Here is a 25,870-nt window from a genome sequence, read left to right on the forward strand (position 1 = left end):
CTGTAGACCAGGCTGGCCTCCAACTCAGAGATTTGCTTGCCTCTGCCTCTCAAGTGCTGGGATTAAAGGCTTATGCCCCCATCGCCTGGCTTGAAACTAGTATTTTGAAATAGCATCTAGGGTTTCAGATTTTCCCTGTGTATTAGAATGCTTCACTGATCCACAGGAAAGCTGTCTGTGTGTACCAGGCATTGCTGAATGTGCTGCACCTTAATGACCTGACCGAGTCCCTTGTGGGGAGGTGAATTTGGTACGCAGAGAGTAGACCCAGAGACACCTGACTAGAGGGATGAAACTGATCAGGTCTTGGAGGGAATGGCTCCCATGAAGGTACGGTTGTACCGGTAGCCAGGGAACATCTACTGTGCCGACAGCCGAGCTCTGGAGAGGGTAACATTGAATAGAACCTAGATACATCTCCGTCTGACTCCTTTATTTTATGAATCTAGTAAATTAGGGTCTATATCAATTAAAAATTTCTCACTGACTAAAGAATTCAGGTTTTCTGCATTTCCTACAAGCCTACATTGTGTATCATTCAGATGGAACATTGGTTAGTGCTAATGACCTCCGAGTTCTTTACAGACATTGGAAACTACATGTTAGTAATCCAACACATGCATTTCTAGTAATTTCCAAATGCATTTGGTTTTTCTTTCTTTGCAGTAGTAAGAGTGATGAGCTAAGGTGAGACTTTTTGCTTTTTTTTCTTTTGAGACAGCATGTCATGTATCCCATATATCTCTAGCTCTATATAGCAGAGTATTACTTTGAACTCCTGATCCTTCTGTCTCTATTTCCCAAGATGCTAGTTAGTTAGGATTATAGGCATGTGCCACCACATCTGGTGGTTTTGGGGGTTTTCTTTGTTTTTGTTTTTGTTTTTGCAGTGGTGGTGGGGTTTGTGCTAGCAAACCAACAGAGCCACATCTCAGCCCTATGTGAAGTTTTTAAGTGACAGCCTAAGTTGTTTCTAGGTGGCAATGCTGTACTTGATGACTTCATGGTAGATTTCAAAGAGGTACCTTCATCTGAATGGTGACTTCAGCACAATCCATTTTGAATACTTCACTCTGGATGATAGTTTATATCCTTAAGCATGTTAAATTTGTTGTGATAAATAATCCTAGAAATGAGCCAGTGAGATAGTGCACTGGGTGAAGATGCTTGCCTCAAGCAGGACTTGAGTTCAATCTCAGGAACCACATGGTGAAAGGAGAGGACTGACACTTGTAGTTGACCTCTGACCTCTACATGTGCACCATAGTGCACACTTAACTACCCACATATACTCGCACACATAATAAATGAGTGCTTTAAAGAAATTTCAGCCTTGGCCAGGTAGTAATGATGGCACATACCTTTATTCCCAGCACTTGGGAGGCAGAGGCAGGAAGATCTCTGAGTTCAAGGCCAGCCTGGTCTACAAAGTCCAGGACAGCTAGGACTGTTACACAGAGAAACCCTGTCTGGAAAGGGAAAAAAAATTCAGCTTTAGATTTGAGGTTATTTTTCCATAGTTTTTGTGTCCATCTATCTAACTTGGGGACTGCTACTGTGAGAGTAAGAGGTAGCCATGAGCCCAGCTGTAGTTCTAACAGACTCAGCAAGGGTTGGCTTGCCTGTGTCTTTGTGTGGGACACTTTACAGGAAGTTGATTTTGCTCACTGTGCTTAGGTGTGGGGACTGTCAGTGGAAGGAAACATGGAAAGAACAGCTTCCTTTTTGTTTTGTTTTGTTCTTGGAGGAAATTAACCAAGTTTTGTGCTCCATGTGAACAGCTGTGCAAGCCCTTACTGTTAGTGTGCTGGGGTGGGGGTACTTCCTCGGAACTGAGCGCCACTGTATGTTTGCACCTGGTTTTGGGGCATGCCATCATCGTAATAGATTTGCATCTGCTGGTGCTGCTTCCTGCGTATGTAGGGACTGGCCACTGTGGCATTGCCCTGGGAATCCTTCGGAAAGTTCTTAAGTCCTTTGATTTAACTAGAAATGGCATTGATTACTTTGGTTACTTTGGGCCTGTGAGAGTAGATACAGTCTTTGCAGACAGCGTATCTATTACAATTCTTACTTTCTCCCAAGTGCTGGGATTAAGTGTGTGCACCCATGTCCTGCTATAAACTGTATTCCCTTTAGGAGGTCCAGGAACCACCAGACACATGAATAAGGGCTGATTTCACCTCTGTGTGGGCAGAGGACACAGCCTACTAACCCTGCAGGTCTTAAGACAAGCCCAGGCACTTTAGAGCTTTTGGGGAAGCTCTCTCAGGTGTTTGGCCAGCCTTGGGTGAATTTCCCTTGCTGCTATGCCAGACTCACCCTGTCTTGAGAGACAGTCAATTTTTACTAAAACTTGACATATGCAGAAAATGCACCTGACAATGTATAAAGCTTGTGGGTTTTTGTTTGTTTTTTAACCAGTGAACCTCTTTGTGTGATCAGAGACTACCTCAGTCAGTATGCTGTAATAGTTGATTAAACTTTGATATATGACAAGGCATCACATTTGGGTGACATCTTATTTGGCATCCTTTGAGTTGGGACCAGTATGTCAGCAGGTTGGCTGACACGTGCTCAGTTTCTTTCCCAGACCCTCTGTAGGTCTTTCTCTCTGGGTCCATCTTCTGCTCAGGACCTTTGGCACATTTAAAGGCTGCTTGGCCCCTTGCCAGTATTTGTGCAGGTTGTCCAAGGGGGTCTACTCCCTGGCTAGGAATCCGTCTGTCACTACCTGGAACTGGTCCACAGTTCTAGTCCACTTGATGTCTGACAGTGCCTGGAATTAGGGAAAGTTGTTGACTTTTTAAAATGCATGTGGTTGGGCTGGAGAGATGGCTCTGCAGTTGAGAGAACTTGCTGTTCTTGAAGAGGACCCCATTTCATTTCCCAGTACCCTTGTTGAGTGGCTCACAACTGCCTGAAACTCCAACTCTAGGTGATTTGACACCCCTTTCTAGCCTCCATAGGCACCTCTACATACAGTGTGTATTCACATGTTATTTATTTACTTAAGACAGTCTCACTTGTAGCCTTGGCTGGCCTGGAACTTACACTGTAGACTAGGCTGGCCTTGAACAGAATCATCCTGCCTCTGCTTCTGCCTCCTGAATACTGGGATTAAAGAAATGTATCTCAACATCTAGCAAAATTAAACCTTTTTTTAAAAAGTTCATGTGGCCAGGAGTGGCAGAACAGGACTTTAATTCCAATACTTGGAGGGTAGAGGCATGTAGGTCTCTTTGGGTTCTAAGCTAGCCAGGACTACATAGACACTGCCTAAAAATAAATAAATAAAACAAAAATACACCTTGCTTTGAGCACCTGATGCATCCTTGGTCTCCTTTACAGCCAGGCTGGCGTTTGTGTCTGTCCTGTCACCTGTCCCCCGTTTGCTTCTTTGTTCTGAGCAGCTGTCTTTTCCCTTCAGGCTTCCGCTCCTTTTACATATGATGCCTTTACATGTCATGCAGGTTGGTATTGATTTGGTCAGGTCACATTCAAGCTTTCTTAAAAATTCTGTCCCTTCAGATAGGCTGAGTGGGTCCTCATTCTAATACACCCTTATCTAATCATGTGATTGCCTTGTCACTGAGAGTGGAAAGCCTCTATAGTGGCTTTGAGGTGGCTTTGTTTTGTTTAGAATGCACTCACTCATCTGGGAATAGAGGTTCTCAGGTTTGTAATCCCACTAGGAAGGCTAAGGTAGGAAGGTTTCAATCCAAATATAGCATTTGCTTTATAGTAAGTTGCAGGCCAGCCTGGGCTATATAATACTGTGTCTCAAAACAAACAAACAAGCCAGGTGGTAGTGGCGCACATCTTTAATCCCAGCACTCGGGAAGTAGAGGCAGGTGGATCTCAGTGAGTTGGAGACTACCCTGGTCTACAAGAGCTAGTTCCAGGACAGCCTCCAAAGCCACTGAGAAACCTGTCTTGAAAAACCAATACCAAAACCAACCAAACAAAAAAACCCCAAACAAACAAAAAAGCAAACAACCCCCCCCCACACATATACACAGTCATGAACATCAAAGGTACTTCCCATGTATGCCCTGGTTATGTATGCTGCATGTTTCATATACCTAAGAGCAATGAGGATTACAAGAAATAATATTTATGAAGCGTATAGAAACTAAAACATATACTTTTGATCTGAAAATGAGGAAAATAAATATTAATGGGGGTGGGTTTCAGCCCATGTATGTAGATAAGTTGAGTGTCCCTGATCCAGATGATGGCACAAGTAGGAAATTCTGTATTGTAAAGCCTTGTTTCATATTAAGAGTCATTAAAAACACTATGCGAAATGACCTTTGGGCTACATGTGTGTGAAGCATCATTTTTTATTTAGATGAGAGAACTCAGTACTTATTCAAATACAATTTTTTTTTTCTGTATAACAGTTCTGGCTGTCTTGGAACTCACTTTGTAGACCAGGCTGGCCTTGAACTCACTGAGATCCCACCTGCCTCTGCCTTCCAAAGTGTGTGCTACCACTGCCTGGCCCAAATACAGAATTTTAAAATCATCAGTCACTGGGCAGTGATGCTGTATACCTTAGTCCGCAGCTGGCATGATGGTTCAGCAGTTAAGAGCACTTGTTCTTGCAGAGGACCCAGTTTTGGCATCCATATCATGGTTCACAACCACAGCTTCAGTTCCAAGGGAGTCAATGCTCTCATCTGACTTCTGAGGATACTAGGCACACATGTGGTGACACTCATACACATAAATCTTCTTAAATTAAAAAAAAATCCTCAACCCAAAACACTTCCAGTGCAAGCATTGCAGATAAAGAGATGTACAGCTCAGTGGCTAAAGGCAGTTTCCACTAAGCCTAATGACCTGAGCTAGAGTCCTAGGACCACATGTTGGAGGGAATGGATTTTTTTGATGTCCACCCTTATATATACACTAATAGATTAGTAATTTTAAAATAATACTCAATCTGTGCTAAGTAACAGCTGTTTTCTGTAACCTGGGCTGTGTCCTTAGCAGCTATTGGCTGTGGTCTTTCCCATCCTAAAGAATGGGGCACAGAAGCAAGGCCACCAAGGATTGTGCCTATTATCAGACATCTATCAAGGCTCCAGAGCTCTGGGCCAGCATAGCATTGTCTCCAAAGCAGTCAGATTAAAATCAAGAAAAAAAGCACAATATAAGACCCAGTTCTGTGAAAACAGGAAATACAGTAAGTTATCCAGCAGCCTACCTAAGGGAAGTTGGAGAAACACAACACTAGTTGCCTTTAGAGGAGTTTGATGAAATCTGCAAATCACTAGAGTAGCTTTGTGTGTGGCCTTAAGAATGAGGTGTAGACTGTGTCATCAAGTGGATAGTTGTTTTAGAAGGTAAGTCCAGTCTTACTCCCTGCCTTGGAATATTGTTCTCTGCCTGTGTTGTCTCTTTATCCTAATAAGCGAAGCTTCCCAGTTAATTCATCATGGTGGTTCCTCCTCCTAACGGTCCATCATAAGATCACATTCAGACAGCAAGCATTTCCTGAGCATGTACCACACTGCTACTGCTTTTGCTTGGCCCTTGCTCATGCATCTGACATAAAATCAGACTTAAACCATTTCCCTTTGTCTCGACTTTCTGTGTCCCTGGTGCCACTAGTGACTTCTTCCCTATGTCATAGCCAGATACTTGGCTTTTCCTTCATGGCTGTAGCGGAAAGTCTTTTTCCTTTTCCCTGTCCATATTGCGCTCTTCATATCTGGCCATTGCCTGTCTACAACATTACCTCAAACAAATGAAACCCTAACCTAGAACCAAAGCTTCTTCTGGGAGCCGCATGATAACAATGGTATTTGCCAGTCTTTCCCTGTGCCAGAAACCCTACCTGTTGTGTACAGTCACTTAATTTGCTCTGCCACTCCTGAAAAGCTAGTGAACGGTAACAGCAAACACAAAATTCACAGCAGTTCTTGGGCTGTTCAAATGCCTTAATGTTTTATGCTTTATACTTCCTCCACTTAACAAGACTTAGTATGGTATTTTAAAAATGTATCCATACAGAGCTTAGACTTCTATCTGCTGGTGTTCTTACAGAAGTTGACACGTTTTTGTTTTTCTATTGTCGAGATACAGTCTTGCCATGTGTCCCAGGCTGACTTTGAACTTGTGGCAGTCCTCCTGCCTCAGCTGTCTGAGTGCTGGGAGTACAGGGATTCCCACTTCACCTGGCTTCAATGGAATTGTAGTATTCTTACCAATTTCATTGGGGCCAGGGTGGGGTACTTAGAAGCAGGCAAATTGATAATTTAGTCATCATTGCTTGGATAGCAGGCTAGCAATTAGGGAAATAGGGGCTGGGAATTTTTCTGTATATTAAAGTGGCCAGAAAGTGAGCCTGATGAACACCTGTAACTGAAGAACTTAGTGTAAAGCAGGAGGATTGAAGATTCCAGACCAGCTTGAGCTGGTATCAAGACCCTGTCTTAAGAAAGACTGAAGGCAATGCTAGTACTCTCTGACCTTCTCTTCCAACTCTGGGAGGGCAACAACAGATGGCAAGCAACTCAAGGTGTTCACACCCTGTGGCTCAGCACATACATTTGTTGGACTCTATCCTGGTTGGGAAAGTTTGTAAAGGTGGGTCACAGCAGCTTATTAAAACAATATCTGTACATAGTGAAGAAGCAGGGATGGGACATGTGAAGTGTTCGTCGTGGGGGGCCACTTAAAACTGGGAGAATGAGCGTTACTGCAGTTGGAGTCTACAAGGCCAAGACAATAGGACAGAAGTAGTGAGGTGGGCATGGGGTACTTTCCCTAGGCTCACACTATCTATCTATGGCTTTTAAAGACAGGATCTCACTATGTAGCTCTGCCTGGCCTCTTCCAAGTGCTGGGATTAAAGGTGTACTTCACAACAGGCTTACAAACTCCTATATTTAAATTTTTTTCTTGTTTGTTTTAGTTAGTAGGGAAGTGCCTATGCCACAGCACATCTATGGAGATCAAAGGAAAACTTGGGAATCAGTTCTCCTACTATGTGGCTTTCAGGGATTGAACTCAAGTCACCAGACCTGGTGGCAAGTGCCCTTGCTCCTAGAGCCCTGACATCCTGTCTCCTATTGGTTAACTCCAACATAGACTGCATTCCAGTAGGATTATCTGTGGTGTCCTCACCTTTGTTCCTTTGGTTGTGGCTCTCATGGCCTCAATATATCGTTCAGTGGTCTGTTCTTTGCCTCAGATGGTTCCTGTGGCCAAATTGGATGCCCTTTAACTACCATGGATTCACAGCATAGCTGATGGGGGTGAAGTTCTCATGACATGAAACAAATTATCTTGGAGTAACTCTGGCACTTGTACATTTCACCTGTTCTGCAACTACTTCAAACATTTCTATCCCCCCTGGGAGGTTCCTTACCCCATAGGCCAGTGGTTTTCAACCTTCCTAATGCTGTGGCCCTTTAATACAGTTCCTCATGCTGTAGTGACTACCCCCCACCATAAAATTATTTTTGTTGCTACTTCACAATTGTAATTTTGCTGTTATGAATCATAAGGTAAATATCTGTGTTTTCTGATGGTCTTAGGCGACCCCTCTGAAAAGGATGTTCAACTCCAAAGGGAGTTGCAGCCCACAGATTGGGAACCACTGTCACAGGCATTTCTGGTCTACTTGCTTCCTCAGCCCTGAGATACCATCACTTGCCCTCTGTCTCCATAGTTACCCATCTGGACATTTGTGAGTTGTACACTCAGTACCCTGTTGTGTCTTGTTTCTGTCACTGAGCCGCATGTCTGAGACATTTTTCCATGCTGTTCTGTGTATCAGAACTTCATTTTTGTGGAGGGATAATCCATCATGTGTATCTATCACAGTTTATCTGCTCATCTGCTGTGAATACTTGAACTCTTACCACCTTTAGTGAATACTGCTTCCACAAACAAGTGTACAACATTTCAGTTCCCTGTGTTAAGTTCTTGATATATTCAGAGGATGGAGTTGCTGAGCCATATGGTGGTTCTGTGTGCAACTTGGGGAATTACCAACACATTTTCTGCGGTGCTGAACCATTGTATAGTCCTTCCATCAGTGCCCAAAGTTTCCAGTTTCTCATTGCTGTCTTGTGGGTTGGGAGGAGGCCCTTATTGTGGTTCAAGTTGCATTACCCTCATTAATGATGCTGGTCCTTTCTTGTGATCAGTAGTAGCTTTTGCTTATCTTCAGAAAGTTGTCCATTCAAGGCCGTTTGCTTATTTGTGATCGGATTGTGTTTTTCTCATTGAGTTGTAGAACATGTTCATGTATTTGGGGCTCTGGACCCTTGGTGCGTATCATCTAGTGTTAGGTCTCCCAGCTAGGTTTTGTTCTTGTGTGTATGGGTATGTACATAAATGTGAGCAGGTTTGTGTTAAGTCTAAGTCTGATTAAACACAGGGAGGTGTTCCTCAGCCACTGACTGCGTCTGGGTTGTAGTCAGGTGCTTCAGATAAGTCATACCCTCATCTCACATCAGGAAGCTCTGCTGTTGTTGTAACCTGTGAAACACCTTGTAGCTGGAGTGCAGGGAGCCTCTGAGCTTTCTTAACTTGCCTCTAGTTTGGGCTGGGGGCATCTTAAGATTTCAGCTTATGCTAAAACACCTAAGGCCTTTGAGGAGAGTGAGAGTGACACAGAATGTTTGCTTTGCAGAGTCATCGTTTTTGAACTTCCATGAGTCTGACTGCGAACTGAGAGGCTCAGCACCCTGTGACTCCCTGCTTTCTCTCAACACTGAAAAGATTCTGGTATGTGTCTCCCACTCTGCGTTTGCTGAACACTGGCCAGGTTCCCACCTGTGGACTTTGCACTAAAAGTTCCTCTGTAACCAAAGCTTGACCAAGAGCCAGAATGTGAAGTATTCCCGTGATTCTGAGAATACCGTCTGTCCTGTGTGTGTTTGGCTCTGAGCTAGCTTGCTCTTGACTTTATAGGTAAGCAGAGCACCTCGGTTGTGACAAGAAGGTCTTGTAACCATATTGAACACAGTGGTCAGTTCATTGTGGCTGGCAGTAGGGCTCATTGGTCACACTGCCTTATGTTAGATGTTATGTGTGCCAGTGGGCTCTGCACTGTGCATCAAGAGAAGACAAGCTTAGATTTGGAGCTGTCACCAGATTCCCACCCTCTAGATTTGCCCAGGTACCCGATTGTTAGTCCTTTCTGATTTGGATTTTCCTGCATATATGCCTAGGAGTTTGAATTGTGTCTGTGGCAACTCCAGCCTGGGACTGATTGTTTTAATTTTTTCCATGTATTTAGTTACTTATTTTGTGTGTCTCTGTGTATACATACATATCCACATGTGCCTAAGTGCATGTGTAGGGGTCAGAGGACAACTTGTAGGAATTGGTTCTCTCCTTGTGTGCTATCTGGCTTGAACTCAGGTAGTCAGCCTCCATGATTGTTTTAATGCAGGTGCTGTACGCCACCTGAATCACCATTTGGTGCTGGCTGGCAGAGCATCAGGAAAAGTGGCAGCTGTGCACATTACTTGATGGGGAAGTTTTTAGTCATATGTATTGTTTCTTGGTCTGATCTTTTAGACCTTTATGTCCAACATGTAGCTATGAATTTTGGAATAGTTGTATGCTTTTCTTGGTATTCTGTGTGCAGGCCACCCTGGAGAACTGGTGACTAAAATGTGATCTTCTCAACATAATTATAGGCACTAATGAGCCTGTGCAAACTTTAAGGGCTCAGAGTAGCCAACAGGGCTAATCCCATGAAATAGAGAAGATGCTTCCTCTTGAAAACAGAAGTGGCTGGTGATGGGAGCCCAAAGCATTTACTACCAACCATGTTCTTGAAACCCAGTCAGCAGACAGTGGCACATATGTTCCTTCTTACATAGAGCTCAAACAGCTCCAGCGTCTTTAGGCTTTCATGCAGGGCTTCCGTTATTTGTCAGAAGCTAAAAGGTATGTTTACTTATTTGTTTTCAGAGCCAGGCCAAGTCTATTGCAGAACAGAAGAGATTCCCATTTGCTACTGACAACGACAGCACCAATGAAGAGTTAGGTGAGAGTCCAGTCTGGGAGCCTCTTCAGTATCTGCCAGAGCTGTGATTGGATGCAGAGCAGGAAGCCAGGTGGGAGGGAGAGCTGGAAGACTGGCACTGCTCCCCAAGCCAGACAGGGTGGCCCTGGCCTTCCTGATGCTGTGTGGTGTGCACCATGGCAAAGGTTTGGGTGGGGCCTGGGGATGTAGTTCAACTGAGGGAGTTCTTGCCTAGCATTCAGGAGGGCCTAGGTTCAGTCCCCAGCACAGCATAAACTAAGTGTGATAGAATTTCAACACTTGGAAGGTAGAAGGAGGAGGATCAGAAGTTATCCTTGGCTAATTAGTGAGTTTGAGGCCTACAGGTATAACCTGGCTTCCAAACAATAGATAGAGCCTGATTGCCTGACAAGTCAGGATACCTTTCCCCTCACAACGGTAGGCATCCAGGATTCCTCCCTTCACAGCTAGAGAAGTCAGGATACCTTTCCCTCCAGAGCTGTAACATTTTACAAGGCCAACCTGGGATACAAGAGACCCTGCCTTGCCGGGCTGTAGTGGCTCACGCCTTTAATCCCAGCACTCGGGAGGCAGAGGCAGTCAGATCTCTGTGAGTTTGAGACCAACCTGGTCTACAAAGACTAATTACAGGACAGCCTCCAAAGCCACAGAGAAACCCTGTCTTGAAAAACCAAAGAAAGAAAAAAAAAAGAGAGAGAGAGAGAGAGAGACCTGGCTCAAACAAAGGAAAGGAAGGAAGGCAGGAAGGAAGGAAGGAAGGCTTTTGCACAGTGGTTGGTAAGGACTATTCCAGTCCTGGGTTCTATGGAAATTAATAGTGAAGTTAGTAGGATCAGCTGCTCTGATACTGTGCTAAAAGATTCAATTGCCATCATCATCATGATCAGCAAGAAAACTCTCAGAATAGCATCTTAGGTGTGGCGATATAGCCAGGCCTGCATTTATCTCCCACAGGAGGCAGATCACAATTATTGGGTCCAACATGGGTGTAGAATAATCACACTCGCTCAGGTCTATAAAGGAGCTCCATGGTTTGACCACTCCTGGTGTGCTTTAAAACAGTTGGGGTTCACCAGCATCTCATGTGTGTTGGGTTACTCCCCATTGCCTAGTGAGCACACATGTGAAGAGTGGACCCATAGTGAGCATAGGGACAGGCAGAGTAAATTGCCTCAAGTTTCTGCGTGTGGTTAGCTGCAAGAGGTACCCAAGAGATTTTCTTGTTTGACTGCCAGTAATCATTTCATGGTGAGACTCACTCTTCCTTTGCTGAGTCCTTTACTCTGCTTTGTCACTGCAGAAAGAATACTGCCACCATTTGGAAAGTGTACCTTTCTTGTGCTCTTCTTTGGTGTGACTTTGAGAACTAATTGTCCTGTAAGTGAAATGATTGGCATCTGTTAGTTGCGTGTTCCTTTAGTAAATGGCACTAAAGCCCTGGTGTGGGAACTGGGGATGGCTCAGTTAAGAGCACTGTCAGCTTTTCCAGAAGACCTGGGTTCAATTCCCAGCACCCACACGGCACCCTATAACTGTCTGTCACTCCAGTTCCAGGGTGTCTGATACCCTAATCTGGCCTCTGATCACCAGGCATGTGTGTGGTGCACTAACATACATGGAATTGAAAGACTCATAAACATAAAATAAAAATAAATTAAAAAAAAAGCCCTGGTATGAGCCTGCCTTACTTATCCTTGGGGACAATCCAGGAAGTCCTGGAGTAGCATGGGGCTTAAGCTGAGTTAGGCTCTTCTGTGTGACGGAGATTTTTCTTAGAAAAAAGCCTGTCAACAAAGACTGTGTCCAGACATCGCTGGTTGTAGAGATCTGCTGGAATTGTGGCTATCCCAGTTTTTCTTTTACCTGTAAACTTCAGACCTGATAGCTGTTTACATTTGACTGAGATGTGTCTTTTGAAGTTGTGGGTAGATGTAGCAAGATTAGGACTCCATTTGTTTTCTTTTGAAGGAATTTGAGAGCCAGGGCCCAGACAGATCTCTCTTCCTAAACCAAGGGTTTTCCTGAAGTCATGTTTCATTTCATTTCTTTTAGAGATTAAAAAAATAGATTTCTTTTATGTGAATGAGTTTTTGCCCACATGTATGTATATACACCGTGTACATACCCTTGGGGGCCAGATCTTCTGGAACTAGAGTTACAGCCAGTTGTGAGCTACCATGTGAGTGCTGAGAATTGAACCCAGGTCCTCTGCAAGAGCAGCCAGTGCTCTCAACTACTGAGCCACCTCTCCAGCCCTCTTCCATTTTGTAGCTCATTTGTTTGTTCAGCAGAGTGTACCAGTTATGGGAAAATAGGGAATTCTTAAAAATTTGAGAGGCATCTTTAAGAAAATTTACCACTGGCTTATTAGGCAAGAGCCAGGGAGTTTGGAGAGGTTTCTGGGGGTCCCTGTCCCCATATAACTGGGCAGAACCGAGCCTACTCTTCAGAAGTCATCACTGTCTTAATTCAGAGAGTTGGTCTTGTGTCTTGGTGCCTGCTTTCATGGCCTCACACAGTGCCACTTGTGCTTTGTTTCTTCGTCACCAAGTGGAGGAGATAATTGTATCATCCACCTTGCAACCAATCAGAGAGTAAGAGCCTTCCATTCCTAAAGGCCTGGGACTGCCGGTGCCTGAGAAGAGCTATGAGATGCTTTTGTGCTGGCATCCAGTCTCCACGCTGCCTGAAGGCTGCCTAGCCAGTGCTGGAGGGCAAAGGTGCGAGGACCCGGGGCATCTTGTCTGCTTCTTTTTAGGTTCTTTAACTGCACCCCTCCTCAGAGCTGCATTTTAAGACAAGGCAGAATGGACTTACTGACTATAGCCTGCCTGCTTTTCTTCTTTTCTCTGATATTTTTCTGTTTTGTCTCACAGCTATTGCCTACGTGTTGGTCGGCAGTGGTCTCTACGATGAAGCAATAAGGCATTTTTCAACAATGCTCCAGGTAATGCTCTCCTTGGGCTTGTGATGATGAGTGTTTAATATGATGCAAGGTGAACCCACACATCTGTAGTGCTGCAGTGAAACATGATGCAGGGTTGCAGGGAGCGGAAGAAGGCAGCATTGACCCATTACTTCTTGGTGCCAGGCCTTGCAGGGTTACTTAATCTACATGAGGTAAAGGAAATCAGTGTGGGCTGAGTAGTCCATATTGTCTGCACCATCGTGTAGTAGATGTGGCCTTTTACTACCAGGTTGAACAGAAGTAGCTCCAGGCCACTTTCCTCTGACATGGATCTCTGAGACATGGACCCACCGTGAGAGGTGGACATTAAAGTTGTGTCCTACTAGGACAGGACTTGAGGTTGTTCCTGCTCGTGGATCTGCTTCTCACTTTAGCAGGGAACTGCGAGACTGCTTGGTGGCAGGCTCAGCCATTGCTTCTTAGCAGATAGTTGTAGTTAAGAGAAAAGAGCCTGGTGTGGTGGTGGTGGTGCACACTTGGAATCCCAGCACTTGGGAGGCTAAGAGAAAAGAATTGCGAGTTCCCGGCTCTGGCCAGTGCTCTACAGGAGGAGGGCCTGGACTCCACAGTTAGAGATAACCACATCCACACCTTCTGCTCTGTGCTTGCGTGTATGAATCATAGTAACCACCTCTAGAAATGTTCTTTTTTTTTGGTTTAGATGAAATATCCTACAAAGAACCTAATGTCTAATACCTTGTACATAGAGTGCTTAGTAGACACTCTGAGTTTACACTACTCAAATGTCATTGTTGTAAATTTCTCATTGTTGCTTAGAGTGGCCAGCAGATGGCTAACAGTCCAGCAGATAGACTTCATTTTAAGTACTAATTTTGAAACTTTAGCTTTGCCCGTGTTAAAAAAATCAAAACAAAACCAAAAAACCTCAACAACTGGATTATGCTGATAATTCCATATTTTTAGAAAATTCATGAGATAGTTTTAGTTATTACTTTGAGGTCCTTAAGTCAACCACTCTTGTGTGGGGGTGGTCATACAAGCTTTTGTTTTTCAGTGGAATTTGAAATGCAAAGATAGATATCTAAATAGGTTTTCAAATTGCAGTTCTTTTTAGTGTTGCAGTATTACAAACAGTAAGACTTCTACAGTAAACACAGGACCCTTTAGAAAGGAGATCTGAGGCATTTTTCTCCTATCAGAGTACTAAGCAGGCCAGATTCTGCTCCACTTCTGAGATCAGGTGAGATTGGACTCCTTCTGACAGGATTTCTCTGTGTAGCCCTGGCCTGCCTGGAACTCACTCTGTAGACCAGGCTGGCCTAGAACTCAGAGATCAACCTGTCTATGCTTCTGAGTGCTAAAATTAAAGCTACCACAGCCAGCGACTTAAGTTCTTTTATGATACCAACAGCCTGCAGATGTGTAATCATTTAGTTCAGTTTTAAAAAAAATATTATTGTGGTTGATGATAGTACTAAAACATTAAGATAAAAAATGTCCTCAATCTACCACTCTAAGGTCATTTACATTGTAAACCTATTACTATTTGTGTTTTATGATCTGGATACATGTACTACAGATTTTGTATTAGTGTTTAAGTTAGTGCTGTAACCAGTCTGTGGGTGCCATCTGGAGCTGTAGAACACACTGGTGTTCTATTGGTCAGAATTTCTCTGTGTAAAGACACTATGTAGCAATACAGTGTTTTCCTTAGGCTGACACAGGTCAGATCAAGAATGGAAGGCAGGACCAGAGGGTCCTCTGTAGTGTATTTACCTCAGGGCAGGAGAACCCAGCTGCTCCTTGAAGTCTCCTGCTGGCTTCCCTGGTGCTTCCAGCCTTCTCCATTCAGTGAAAATCTGTGTTTGTACACATATGGGTGAAGACAGAGTGGAGTGCCCAGGCTTGTGACTTTTTTGTCATGTTTCTTTGTAACATGATTATGCTAAGTAGAAAACTCAAAGATTCAATAACAGACACTACCATTTCCCTAGAAGCTTGAATGGAAACCCTCAGTCTACTTCTGCCAAAGCTTTCGTATAATAGGTTCGTGTTTAAGAGTTGATCCTTCGAATGCCCTGTCAACAGTGCATTGTGACTCTGGACAAGTAGGTAGAGGTAGATGAGGAGGGGCTGCTGCCAACTCCACTTAACCAGAACTTTCTTACATGGGTGGATTTTGCATAAGTCAGTCTCTTTGGGTTGAATACTGACAGCTTGTTTTCCCTTTAAATCAAACTGTTCTTGTTTTATATTGGCAAATGAAGTGATCAGATTTCATGGTGTAGTAGAACTGACTTTTATCCCATGGTCGCTTTTCCTATCAGAATTTCAGAACTTCTCAAGCACACCTGTTGGTGCTCGGGTTCTTTGCCCTCTCCAAATTGTAACTGACTAAGCATCTCTAGGGACCTATTTCTACTGTGCTGGCACTGACCAGTTCTACCTGTTACTGGTGGGACCCTTCAGATATGCAGTGGTCGTTTTAAAACCAGTGACCATCCTAAATAAATATCCTGTGTGATAGCTATCCTCACACAGATTTGGGTTTCCTTTAGTTCATGAACACTCTGTAGACTTTTTAGACAGCTGTGGACTACAGCACAGAGCAGCAACTTCTGACTCCACTTATGGGCAATGACAAGGGTGACCACAGGGGCTTGTAAAGTTGCTACATGGATAGATCACTTGTGTGTGAAGGTTGAGTTTCAGAGAACTTGCATGTAAAATTTCATGTCTCCCATAGTCTGCTCTGTGCCATCAGGATGTGAATCTGAGATATTCCCATGATCCTCATCTGTGTGTTCACCCCAGTGCTAGTCAAGGAAAAGTGTCTTCATTGTGTCTGATGGCTCTAATTGAGCAGTCACCTGTACTCTGTCTCTCCTTCCTTCCTTCCTTGCTTCTTCTCTCTCTTTTCCTCTTCTTCTTAAAAATCTCACTGTGTGGCCCAGAGGAACCTCAGAATCTTAATCCTGTCACAACTTCCTGAGTATTAACTGGGATTACAGGTGTGGGCCACCATATTCAATCAGCCTTAGTAAGCAGGATTTGTAAATGTCAGTCTGTAATGTAAACTGCTGATCTATCTATCCATCCATTCATTTTGAGGCAGTGTCTCACTTTATAACCTGCACTGGACTTGAACTTATGGCAGCCCTCCTGCCTCTGCCTCCATAGTACTGGAATTAATGTGTGGACCATCACCAAGGACTGAGATGCTGATTTTCATTTGAGTTGGGTTGACTTCATGTTAAATACTGGCATCACTTCCATATGCACCTGTGTACTGCAGTGGTGATCCTGAATGCAGAGTGTTTGTCCAGTTGCTGTATCTCTTTGGCCCTGGTAGAGCAGGTACCTGGACGTTTAATGCAGCAGTTGGACCTCTGTGTGGATCTGCTGAATTCCTAATGCAACTCTGCTTCTCACCTTCCATCCACAGAAGAACTGCAGACACCCTACGGTGTTTGTAACATTTTATGAACACCCTCTAAGTAAATGAGCATCGTGGAGGCAGAATTTACCCCGTACTGCACCCCTAATGTCCTGATTACCAGAATGACTTTCTAGTTTGGATTCAAAGGCCAGCCGTATGGTAGAAAAAAGTATCACCTCTACTTTTAAGAAGATTGTTTTATTTTATTGTATATGTATGTGAGTACTTGCTCATGTGTACCTGCACTAGTGTGTGCCTAGTGCCCCAGGAGGCCAGAAGGGAGGATTAGATCATTGTGAGCCACCTCATGGAGGTTCCAGGAAGGAACCAAAGCTAGGTCCTCTTTAGGAGCCAGTGCCCCTAACCTCTGAGTTGTGTCTCCAGCCCCTCATGTGTAAAATTAAAGTCACTACATCTGTTGGCTATGGCATGAGAGTAACATGTAGACTGCCTTCGGTGAGTGGTTGTTTTCTGTCGCCATGGCCAGCCCCCAAGATGCTGTAGCTGTATAAACTCAGGAAGGTTGGAAGACTGTAGTTTTTACTGAGTTCACTTAAAATGTTGAAGAACTTATTAAAAAAACAAGACTAACCCAGTCATATTAGTCAGTAGTCTCAGATTTTGATGCTCTGATCTCAACTTAGTTTTAGAGATAATGTGTTTTGTTTTGTTTTAGTTTTTTTGAGACAGGGTTTCACTGTGTAATCACCCTGGCTATCCTGGAACTCATTTTGTAGAGCAGACTGGCTTCAAACTCAGAGATCCACCTGCCTCTACCTCCCCAGTGCTGGGAGATTAGAGGTGTGTGCCACCATGCTGGACTGTTTTTTCTTTTTGTTGTTGTTTTAAAGAAAAGCTATTATTACATTACATAAATAAAAGGGCCAGTGTCTTGTTAACATTGAAAGCGAAAGATGGATAATGTAAGTATATATGGTTGTATCTTTTTTTTTTTTTTTTTGAGACAGGGTTTCTCTGTAGCTTTAGAGTCTGTCCTGAAACTCGCTCTGTAGACCAGGCTGGCCTCAAACTCACAGAGATCCACCTGTCTCTGCCTCCCAAGTGCTGGTATTAAAGACGTATGCCACTACCACCCAACGGTTGTACCTATTTTTAATGCTAATACTATCTGTACTTAAATTTAGGAGTAGTAACACAAATACAGTAGTACAATTGTCATATGTCTTTCTGTGTCGTTATGAAGTGTTTCTTAAAAGGCAGACTCAGTGGACCAGCGAAAACCCCAGTGCTGCACAGCTGCACACAGGGATTGCAAGGGTTACAGCTCCAGAGGGAAAGGTACCCTGACTTGTCAGGAGGTCCAGCTACACCTGAAGCTGGGGTATGATCGCGGATGGTCTCCCTGAAGGATGTAGCAATCCTGCTCCTCTCTGAGCTCTGCTCTGTGCCCCCTAAGGGAGCTTCCCAGAAGAGGTTTCTTCTCAGTTCCTGCCCAAGATGTTACTTCTACTTCACTCTGCTAAAGGAGAAACCCCTGTAGCAACCTTCTCCAGCTCCCGTGAAAAGTTATTACTACTGTTCACCTTCAAAGGGAGTTTCTCAGCAGAAGCATCCAGTTTTTCTTCTGCTCTGCTCTGCTCCCAAGGGAGCTTCTCAGCAGAGACTGCTCCTCATCTGTGAAGATCTTTACCCAAAACTCTTTTAAGAAAGATTTATTTGGGAAGGAGGAATCCAGGAGAGTGGCTGCCTCTGCAGGATAGAGGACAGCTAATAACTGAACAGGCAGAGGACTTATAAAGGGCTTCTTAGGGCCCGAGTTTTTACAGAGAGAAGATTTGCAGGAAGAAAATTGGTCAGATTTCAATCTCCTTGAGTTTGAACAACCTCAGATTAGCTAGTGTTCCTGCTCAGGGATTGTTTGGTTTTGTGTTCAGTTGGTCTGCCAGAGTTGGCTCTGGTTTCAGGTTTCAGGGCTGAACTGTGTTTGTTTCACTGGCTCTTTTTAGCCTTTGGGCTCTAATTTCAGGGCTAGGGTGTATTTCTTTGACTGGCTCTGTTCCAGGGTCAAAGTGTGTTTCTTTGACCCTAATTTCAGGGTCAGGGTGTGTTTCTTTGTTTCTGGTTTCAGGGCTAAAGTGTTTCTTTCACTGGCTCTGGGTTCAGGGTTAGGGTACTAGATTTTGTACTCAGAGTTTGGTTGGTTTCCTGCTCAGGGATTGGTTGATTTTCCTGTTCAGTGATTGGTTGGTTTTATGTTCAGTTGGTCAGGGGCAGATTTGGCTCTGGTTTCAGGGCCAAACTATATTTCTTTCACTGGCCCTTTTTAGCTTTTTGGCTGTAGTTTCAAGTCCAGGATATGTTTCTTTGTCTGGCCCTTTTACCCTACAGGGATGACTGCAATGCTGCAGATAATTAGGCCTGGAGAGGGTTTAATAAGAGGCCGGAATGGAGACTGCGTGTGGGCACACTTTACATCTCATAGCTCAGCTGAAGGTGGCTGAAGTTGTTGTCAGTGTGCCTGTATTTCTGTTAGCACTTAAATGCCACGACTTTTATCAGCTTTTGAGCAGCAATTTCTTTTAAGGTTTGAAATACTATATTGCTATAAAAATGTTACTGCTGTAGTAGCTGGAGGCTCCCATGAGAGGCATCCATGATAAAGCTCTGTCTGCTTCAATTCACCCTGTAGCTGGCCTTTTCCATCAGCCACACTCTGCCATGTCTAGCTAGAACAGGCTTAGCAGAGTAAACCTCAGCCTGGTGATTTTCATCCCCGCTGAGGCTTCTCTAGCTATCGACTGCGTGCATGCCCTGTGATTGTCGATAAATAAGTCTGACCTGTAGTTAGACTCACTGTGTGCTAGGTTCTGCGCATGTGTGAGAAGACGTGCTTTAAAGACACTGGGTTCCAGTGGGAGACAGGTGTGTGAGTGAAAATAATGATGTGATACTGAGGCTGTATCCTCTTAGAGGCCCTTTGTTTGCGTGCTTGGTTTTTGAGGCAGGTTCTCACTGCATATGCTAGGTTGGCCTTGGAAGCCCCTTGCCTCAACCTCCTCAGTGCCAGGATTGCAGGCTAGAACACCATGCCCAGCTAAGAAAGCTCTTGATCTTTCTTTCTCTGTGCTCACGCTATCACCCAGCTCTGCTGCAGCTGAGATCCAAACCCCTCTGCTTGTATGCTCTGTTCTAGCCACACCCAATGACTCCTTTTTACCAGAGACCCATGACATGTTTTCTGGCTTACCTTGCCACTATTTCAGTTACATCCCAGAGCAATATGTTTCCTTACCTGTCCTCCCTACCTTTGCAGCCAAGCCTTGAACTGAAGCTATGGTCTTGCCTCCCAGGCTGCTTCCTGTCTGGGTGGTGATCTGGGCTCTTGCCCCAGACCCTACCCCTTCCACTGTTGTCAGTGGAACAGGCAGCTCTCTCCTTCTTAGGGAATCCTTCTGTTCTTCCTGAAGGCACACTTACTCCTCAGTGAGGAGTAACCTTGTTCCTGTATGTGTGGTTCTTTGTGTTCCAAGAAGACAAGAATCTCTCCCTTCTGTATTGTCTTTGCTTGTTCTTCTTAGCACACAGCAGGAGTGGTGTAGCTATGCATTGTCTCCTGGCTTGGAATCTTATTCATCAGCAACAAGCTCCAAGTGTCTGAATGACTAATGCCCACACAGCATACAGTAGGAGTGGAAGAGAAAGCATGTTTCATTTACAAGGGTTCTAGAAAGAGTCAGGAAAGATCTTCTTGGCATGGAAGATGCTTCTTGGGTTCAGGGCTGAGGTGTGTCCCATGTGGACTGGGGACAGATGCTGTCACCTTCAGCCAGACTAGTTTCTGGGAAATGACTGGGAAGTAGTTCTGGTTTTCTGAACATGAAGTGGGCTTATGGAAGGGAGAAGGAACAGGATGACCTATGAGGTCAGAGACAACATTTTGTTTTACAAGACTCGGCAGTGTGGCCTCACTGCTACTGCTGTCGGTGAGTGAGCATGTGTAAACACAAGGATGAGTTTGACACAGTGATTTTTCTGTGAGTCCCATGTGCAATGTGCATACGTGTGTACATACTGTGGTGGGCCCATGTGCACACTGGGTGGCAGTATGAAATACAGTGTTGTTGGGAGCGGCACACCTCAGACATTTAGGCACAGAGAAGAATCTAGGAGAGAGAGAGAGAGAGAGAGAGAGAGAGAGAGAGAGAGAGAGAGAGAGAGAGAGAGAGAGAGAGAGAGAGAGAGATGTGTGTGTGTGTGTGTGTGTGTGTGTGTGGTTTTAGGGGGATGAGGAGTCACATTCATAGGGTAACTGTTTATTTGTACCTGTTTCTGATTCACTTTACAGTTTCCTAGGGTAAACCATTCATTGTAGAACTGCCTGTTTGGTACATTTGAGTCACACCAAATCAGAGCCTAGACCTGTTGTCCACTGAGATATTGTCTCAGTGTCCAAGATGCAAGGAGTCCAGGGCTGCTGTGAGAGCCCTGTGAACTAACTGGGCCCCAGACCCTCTCCAGGCCCAACTTTTGCTTTGTCTTCTCAGTTCTGCCTCTGGGTGGAAATCTCTGTGAAAGCGAAGCACAGGCGGTAGCTTCGTCCTGCTCTTGTGCCATCTTTTGTCCTTTCCACACCTGTGTGTCCCACTCAACAGTCACCTGCTCTTCATTTCTGTTAGTGAGGGGTTAGAGCCTTGGTGCCCTTTATGGTCTTTCCTAAGACCAGGAAAGGCTTGGTTCTTCTTGCTTTTGTATCGTATGTCTTACTTAAAATGTGCTTTGTGTCTGTGGATGAATAGACAGAGGTTTGTTTTAAATAACTGACAGGAACACATGCTCTCAGGAACACAGGGTCATGTGTAGCAGTCACCTCTGCCAGAGCTGTGGCTGCTCTCCTGCAGTTTCTCCTGTGTGCACAGTGACTGTAGTCACCTGCTGGGGCTAGTGATTGCCCTAAGGTGTCATTACAGCCTTCACTCCTGTGACCCTGTGGCTTGGCTCTCCTCCTTAGCAGATACACCAACAGCCTTCATACAGGTTCACAGGGATTACATATGGCAGGCTAAGAATTGCATGGGAACCAGGAGAGAACTCAAGAGAGTTTCTGCCATGGGAGATGATCAAAGAGTGCTTGCTCTTGTTGGCTCTTTATAATTTTCCTTTGTTGTTGTTTTGAGATAGGATCTTACTGTAAAGCCTAAGTTTGCCTCAAACTCCCAATTCTCCAGCCTTAGTCTTCCCAGTGCTGGTGTTAGAGGTCTCATTTTTTTGTTGCCTCCCCAGAGGTCCTAGGAGAAACTAGCAGATCAGTCATTGGATTGAATCTATGACTTTTTGCATATGGTATACCAGATTGCTGTCGGGACCCTGGACCACAAGGTCCTTACTCTGTGTAAGCAGCCTAAAAATTGAATGCAGGGTGTCCTCCCTTTCATTTGTCTACATTCAACAGCATGGATGTTGAGGTGTTCTTTGTCAATAGTACAGCAGACACAGGTCTTAGCTTGGAAACTGAGCAGCATATTCCCCTCTGACATGCTTAGCCCAGGGTGATTTTTTACAGCTCTTCAAGTTGCACTGGGATCTTGTAGCAAAGAATCAAAGAATGAGGTGAAAGGGCAGAGACCCAGCATAGACAGGTATTCCTCCCACCCAGCCAAAAGAGAGGTCACACCTCTAGCCTGGGCCAGGGCCTCTGTGGAGGGACTGAAGAAGGATTGTCCTTACCTCTGGAGGTGGCTTATAAGCCGTGGAAGAATGGGAGAGCAGGCTACAGAGTTAGGTATTTAATTCCCATGGCTTCTCAGCATACTCTGGAGTGCGCTGCTGCCCTTCCTTTCTCTTAGGGACTCCTGCCTCCTCAGGTTAAGTGGTGGGTATATGGAAGGGCATTGGAAAACCACCTGCTCACATTCCTCCCACTTCCTGAGCTCCGGGGTTCTCTGTGAGATACGGTTGCTGTCACGCCAGTCGTGGAGTGGCTGAGAAGGTTGCATTTGCACTAAGATGGCTTCATGAAGGAAATTGCAGTGCTTGGCAGTGCTGGGCCCTCCCATCCAGTGCAGTTTAGTTGTGTTTCAGTGTACAGCATCCCTGCTTCAGCGAGCTTTCTGGTTGCAGGTTTCAGATCTGGACTGCAGCGTCACCTAGGGTCACTGGTGTAAAGCTATAGAGCTATCTCTTGAGGTATTACTTAAGCAGAAACTGACTCTTGTTTTGTTTTGTTTGTTTCTAGTTTTTGACGTGTTTCTGTTTTGGTCTGACTAGGAGGAGCCTGATCTGGTTAGTGCAATTTATGGCCGAGGGATAGCCTATGGAAAGAAGGGACTACATGTGAGTATGTACTAGTTACGCTTGCCACTGCCCACATGGCCTGATGCACCCAAGCCTTTGTCCAAACTGCTTCTCGTTCCCTCAGCTCTGCCAGGACACAGATGAGAAAGGGGTGGATGAACGCCCCAGGTGCCATGGCTAGAAGGCGGGCAACCAGGCTCCCCTGGGTCTTTCGAGTCAGTGATGAGTTGGCCACAGGAAAAGCCAGAGATCGAACTGTGTTCCCAGACCAGTCCCTGAGAATGCAGACTAGGCTAGGCTGTCACAGTGGGACCTACAGACTGAGATCCATTCACAGTCATGACAAGTTGGTGAAAGAACACAGGGTTCTGTTTTGTTTCTTTAGCTTGTGGCATTTATTTTTCTTTGCTACATTTTGTGCTTTTTGTGGATAGGGAAAGGTCTTTGCAGCCACAATCAAATCATTCCCTTTATTTCCCTGAGGAAGGCAGTGAGGTGACAGTGAGCCCTGTTCATTAAAAAAAACAAAACACCATGCTATAGAAGTGCATTCCCAAGATTATACGGTGAATCACAGGCTGCTCTTAAGATCAGTGTGCATAGAGTATTGTATACAAACCCTTCTTATGATTCTTAACTAACGACAATCATGTGAAATAGTGCTTAGAGGGAGAGTCATTAAAAAATCACAGTCTTTAACATTTTCTTAAATATTTTAAGTAAAGTTTAAAATATTCTGCTATGCTGGCAATGGCCTTCAGATAAATGCTACTTCCTGCCCCATCTGTCTGAATTTTGCAGCTCAATATGTAACTTATTTTTGTCTTTAGTGGAAACTTAAGTGTGTATTTTTAAGCATAAAATCAGCCTATACATGCTCAAGAGTATTTAGCTAGACTGGTCATGAGGTAGGTTTTGAGTTCATGGTTTTGATCAACACTTGGCATTTTCCTGTTCCTCACTCACTGATGGTGGGTGTCATTCTCCAGGCTGGCAGCCATGTGTTCACCCTGGGGATTGGATAGATAATGTTTTATGTTTAGATAATATCTGCCATCTGTGAACTTGTAAGCACCCAGGATCGGTGTGCCACTTCCTGAAGGGTGGGAGGCTTGGCTGAGTTGATCAGATGATCTGACACCACTCCTTGAACAAACCTGGCAGAGCATTTGTACAGAATCAAAGTTTCTATTCACCTATAAGGAGCGGCTTCTCTGGTGACTCCAGTGTTAGTGTCTCAGAAGATCTTGCCACTGTTCCCAGCAGCAGTGTGTCTCATACTAAGCTAATACCTTTTCAAGGACATTAAGAACGCTGAGCTTGCTCTGTTTGAACTGAGCCGAGTAATTGCCTTGGAACCTGACCGTCCAGAGGTATTTGAGCAGCGAGCTGAAGTGAGTGCGGTTTTCTTTTTCCCCTCTGTTATTGAATTAGCTGAAATTCAGAGCCCTCTCCTATGATTTTGTCATTATAAATCTAATGCTCCTTTATGCCTAATTGTGTTCCTGCCTCGTTCCTAAGGCCTAGAAATATGGTGGTAATTACTAGACAACCATGGAGTGAGTGATGCCCTTGAAGTAACGTGAGAGTGATATTTGGTGTGAAAACTTGCGGTTATATTGTCTGCTTCTTCAGCAGATAGTCATTAAAGAGATATAAATGAAACATTTTAACAAAACTGACTGTAACAGTTTGGACAACCTGAAATACGTAGCCCTTGGAAACAGTTGTTCCACTGCTATGGAAGGGAGGAGAAAGAATGAGTGAATGAATGAATGAATTGCCTGAGTGTATTTACTCATGTACTCATGTACAGCTCTTATGAGATGGACCTGCCTCCGTAGACACCTAGAGCAGGTAGGTTTGCTGTAGAACTCAAGGTAGAGACAGAGGATGGGAGGGGTGCCTGCAGATCTGCTGAGTGGACATCTGTAGGTGGCCTGCACAGAGGCCGATGGGGGTGTGGTAGGCTGCTTGGTAGGTAAGACTTGAGAATAGCAGGAGGAGAGTGCCAAAACCCTCTTTGTGGCTTTAAATCCATGTGCTCTTGCAGTGGTGTGTGTGCTAGTGTGTGCATGTAGTCAGTTTGATATGGGGTGACTTTTTTTCTCTCTCGAGAGGGAAAAGTAGCAAGTGTAGGGATACTGAGTGCTCAGTCACGACAAGACTGCATCTAGAGGTCTTATCCTGAAGTTGTGGTGTCCTATATTTTAGTCTAGGTATCTTTGTGTGTTGGGGGACTTGGTCTTAATCTATTTTTTCTCAGTGATATAGTTCCTCACCTGTTCATTTTGGATCTCACCCTTGGACTAGGAGACTGGCGTTCTGACCCCATGGTAGGAAGCTTTTGTATAGTGGTTGGACTGGCCACTCTAAGTCCATGGTAGGAAGCTTTTTATAGTGGTTGGACTGACCACTCTAAGTCCATAGTAGGAAGCTTTTTATAGTGGTTGGACTGGCCACTCTAAGTCCCACCAGGACTCTGGAGCTGTATGAAATGATTCTGATAAACCATGAATTCAGTTAAAAGTTGCAGGTTTTTCTGTCTCGAAAAACCAAAAAAAAAAAAAAGTTGCAGGTTTTTAAAATTTTCACATCTTAAGAAAAAACTAATTGCCTATCTAAAATGATATTGGTGATTAGAACAATAGTTTTCCATTATCTAAAAAATAGATAGTAATATTTATGACACTGCCAGCAGTCACTACATCGTTATTTTCACAGCTAAATTGCAACCTGCTGTGTCTGCCTCAGAACTTATTTGTGAGGTGCTTTGCTTTTGTGTTTCCTGAAATAATCTGTATTTGATGAAAATATTTTAAACCATTACTGTGGAAATTAGCAGTTGTGCCAAGATGTGATAGTTTTTGCGTAGGGGTTAATAAAACAGAGAAAGACATTTTCCCTTCCACGTGATAGTTCCACCCCACCCTGTGGTGAGTTCCAGGCCATATGTCCATTTCTTTCTGCTTTGGAAGCCACTGCTAATGTTTGGGATGGGCCCACCCAATTGCTCTCCTAGGCTGTGCTGAGCTCCTGCAGAGCAAGTGACCAGATGTAGCCCAGGGTGAACATGACCTTTCTTAGAGCACCCTGGTTAGAATTGCTGGAATGATGGTGGCTTGGGATCAAGTGCATGGATTTGATTGCATGAACACAGGGACCCACTGGACTCTTTTATATCTTGTTGACTTCCTTTTGGGTGCTGGCTGTCATCTGTGTTGTC

At 44.5% G+C, this 25,870-nt stretch overlaps 1 protein-coding gene across 14 annotated transcripts in view; it reads left to right on the forward strand.

Moving 5' to 3' along the window:
• Nucleotides 1-25,870, forward strand: part of Ttc13 (tetratricopeptide repeat domain 13) — a 55,409-nt gene that overhangs the window by 2,761 nt on the left and 26,778 nt on the right. For 5 of the 14 annotated variants that reach the window (XM_013121996.3, XM_040755314.1, XM_005064675.4 and 2 more), the window contains exons 2-4: nucleotides 8,657-8,751; nucleotides 9,949-10,024; nucleotides 12,901-12,971. In XM_013121996.3, coding sequence (XP_012977450.1) covers nucleotides 8,657-8,751; nucleotides 9,949-10,024; nucleotides 12,901-12,971 — 242 coding nt within the window. Of the gene's footprint in view, nucleotides 1-8,656; nucleotides 8,752-9,948; nucleotides 10,025-12,900; nucleotides 12,972-22,617; nucleotides 22,684-23,945; nucleotides 24,039-25,870 lie in introns of those variants that run through there. The other 9 variants (XM_040755311.1, XM_021230529.2, XM_021230540.2 and 6 more) reach the window with 5 other exon arrangements.

This window comes from Mesocricetus auratus, unplaced genomic scaffold (genome assembly GCF_017639785.1).
Source record: "Mesocricetus auratus isolate SY011 unplaced genomic scaffold, BCM_Maur_2.0 Super-Scaffold_100013, whole genome shotgun sequence".
Classification (NCBI taxonomy): domain Eukaryota; kingdom Metazoa; phylum Chordata; class Mammalia; order Rodentia; family Cricetidae; genus Mesocricetus; species Mesocricetus auratus.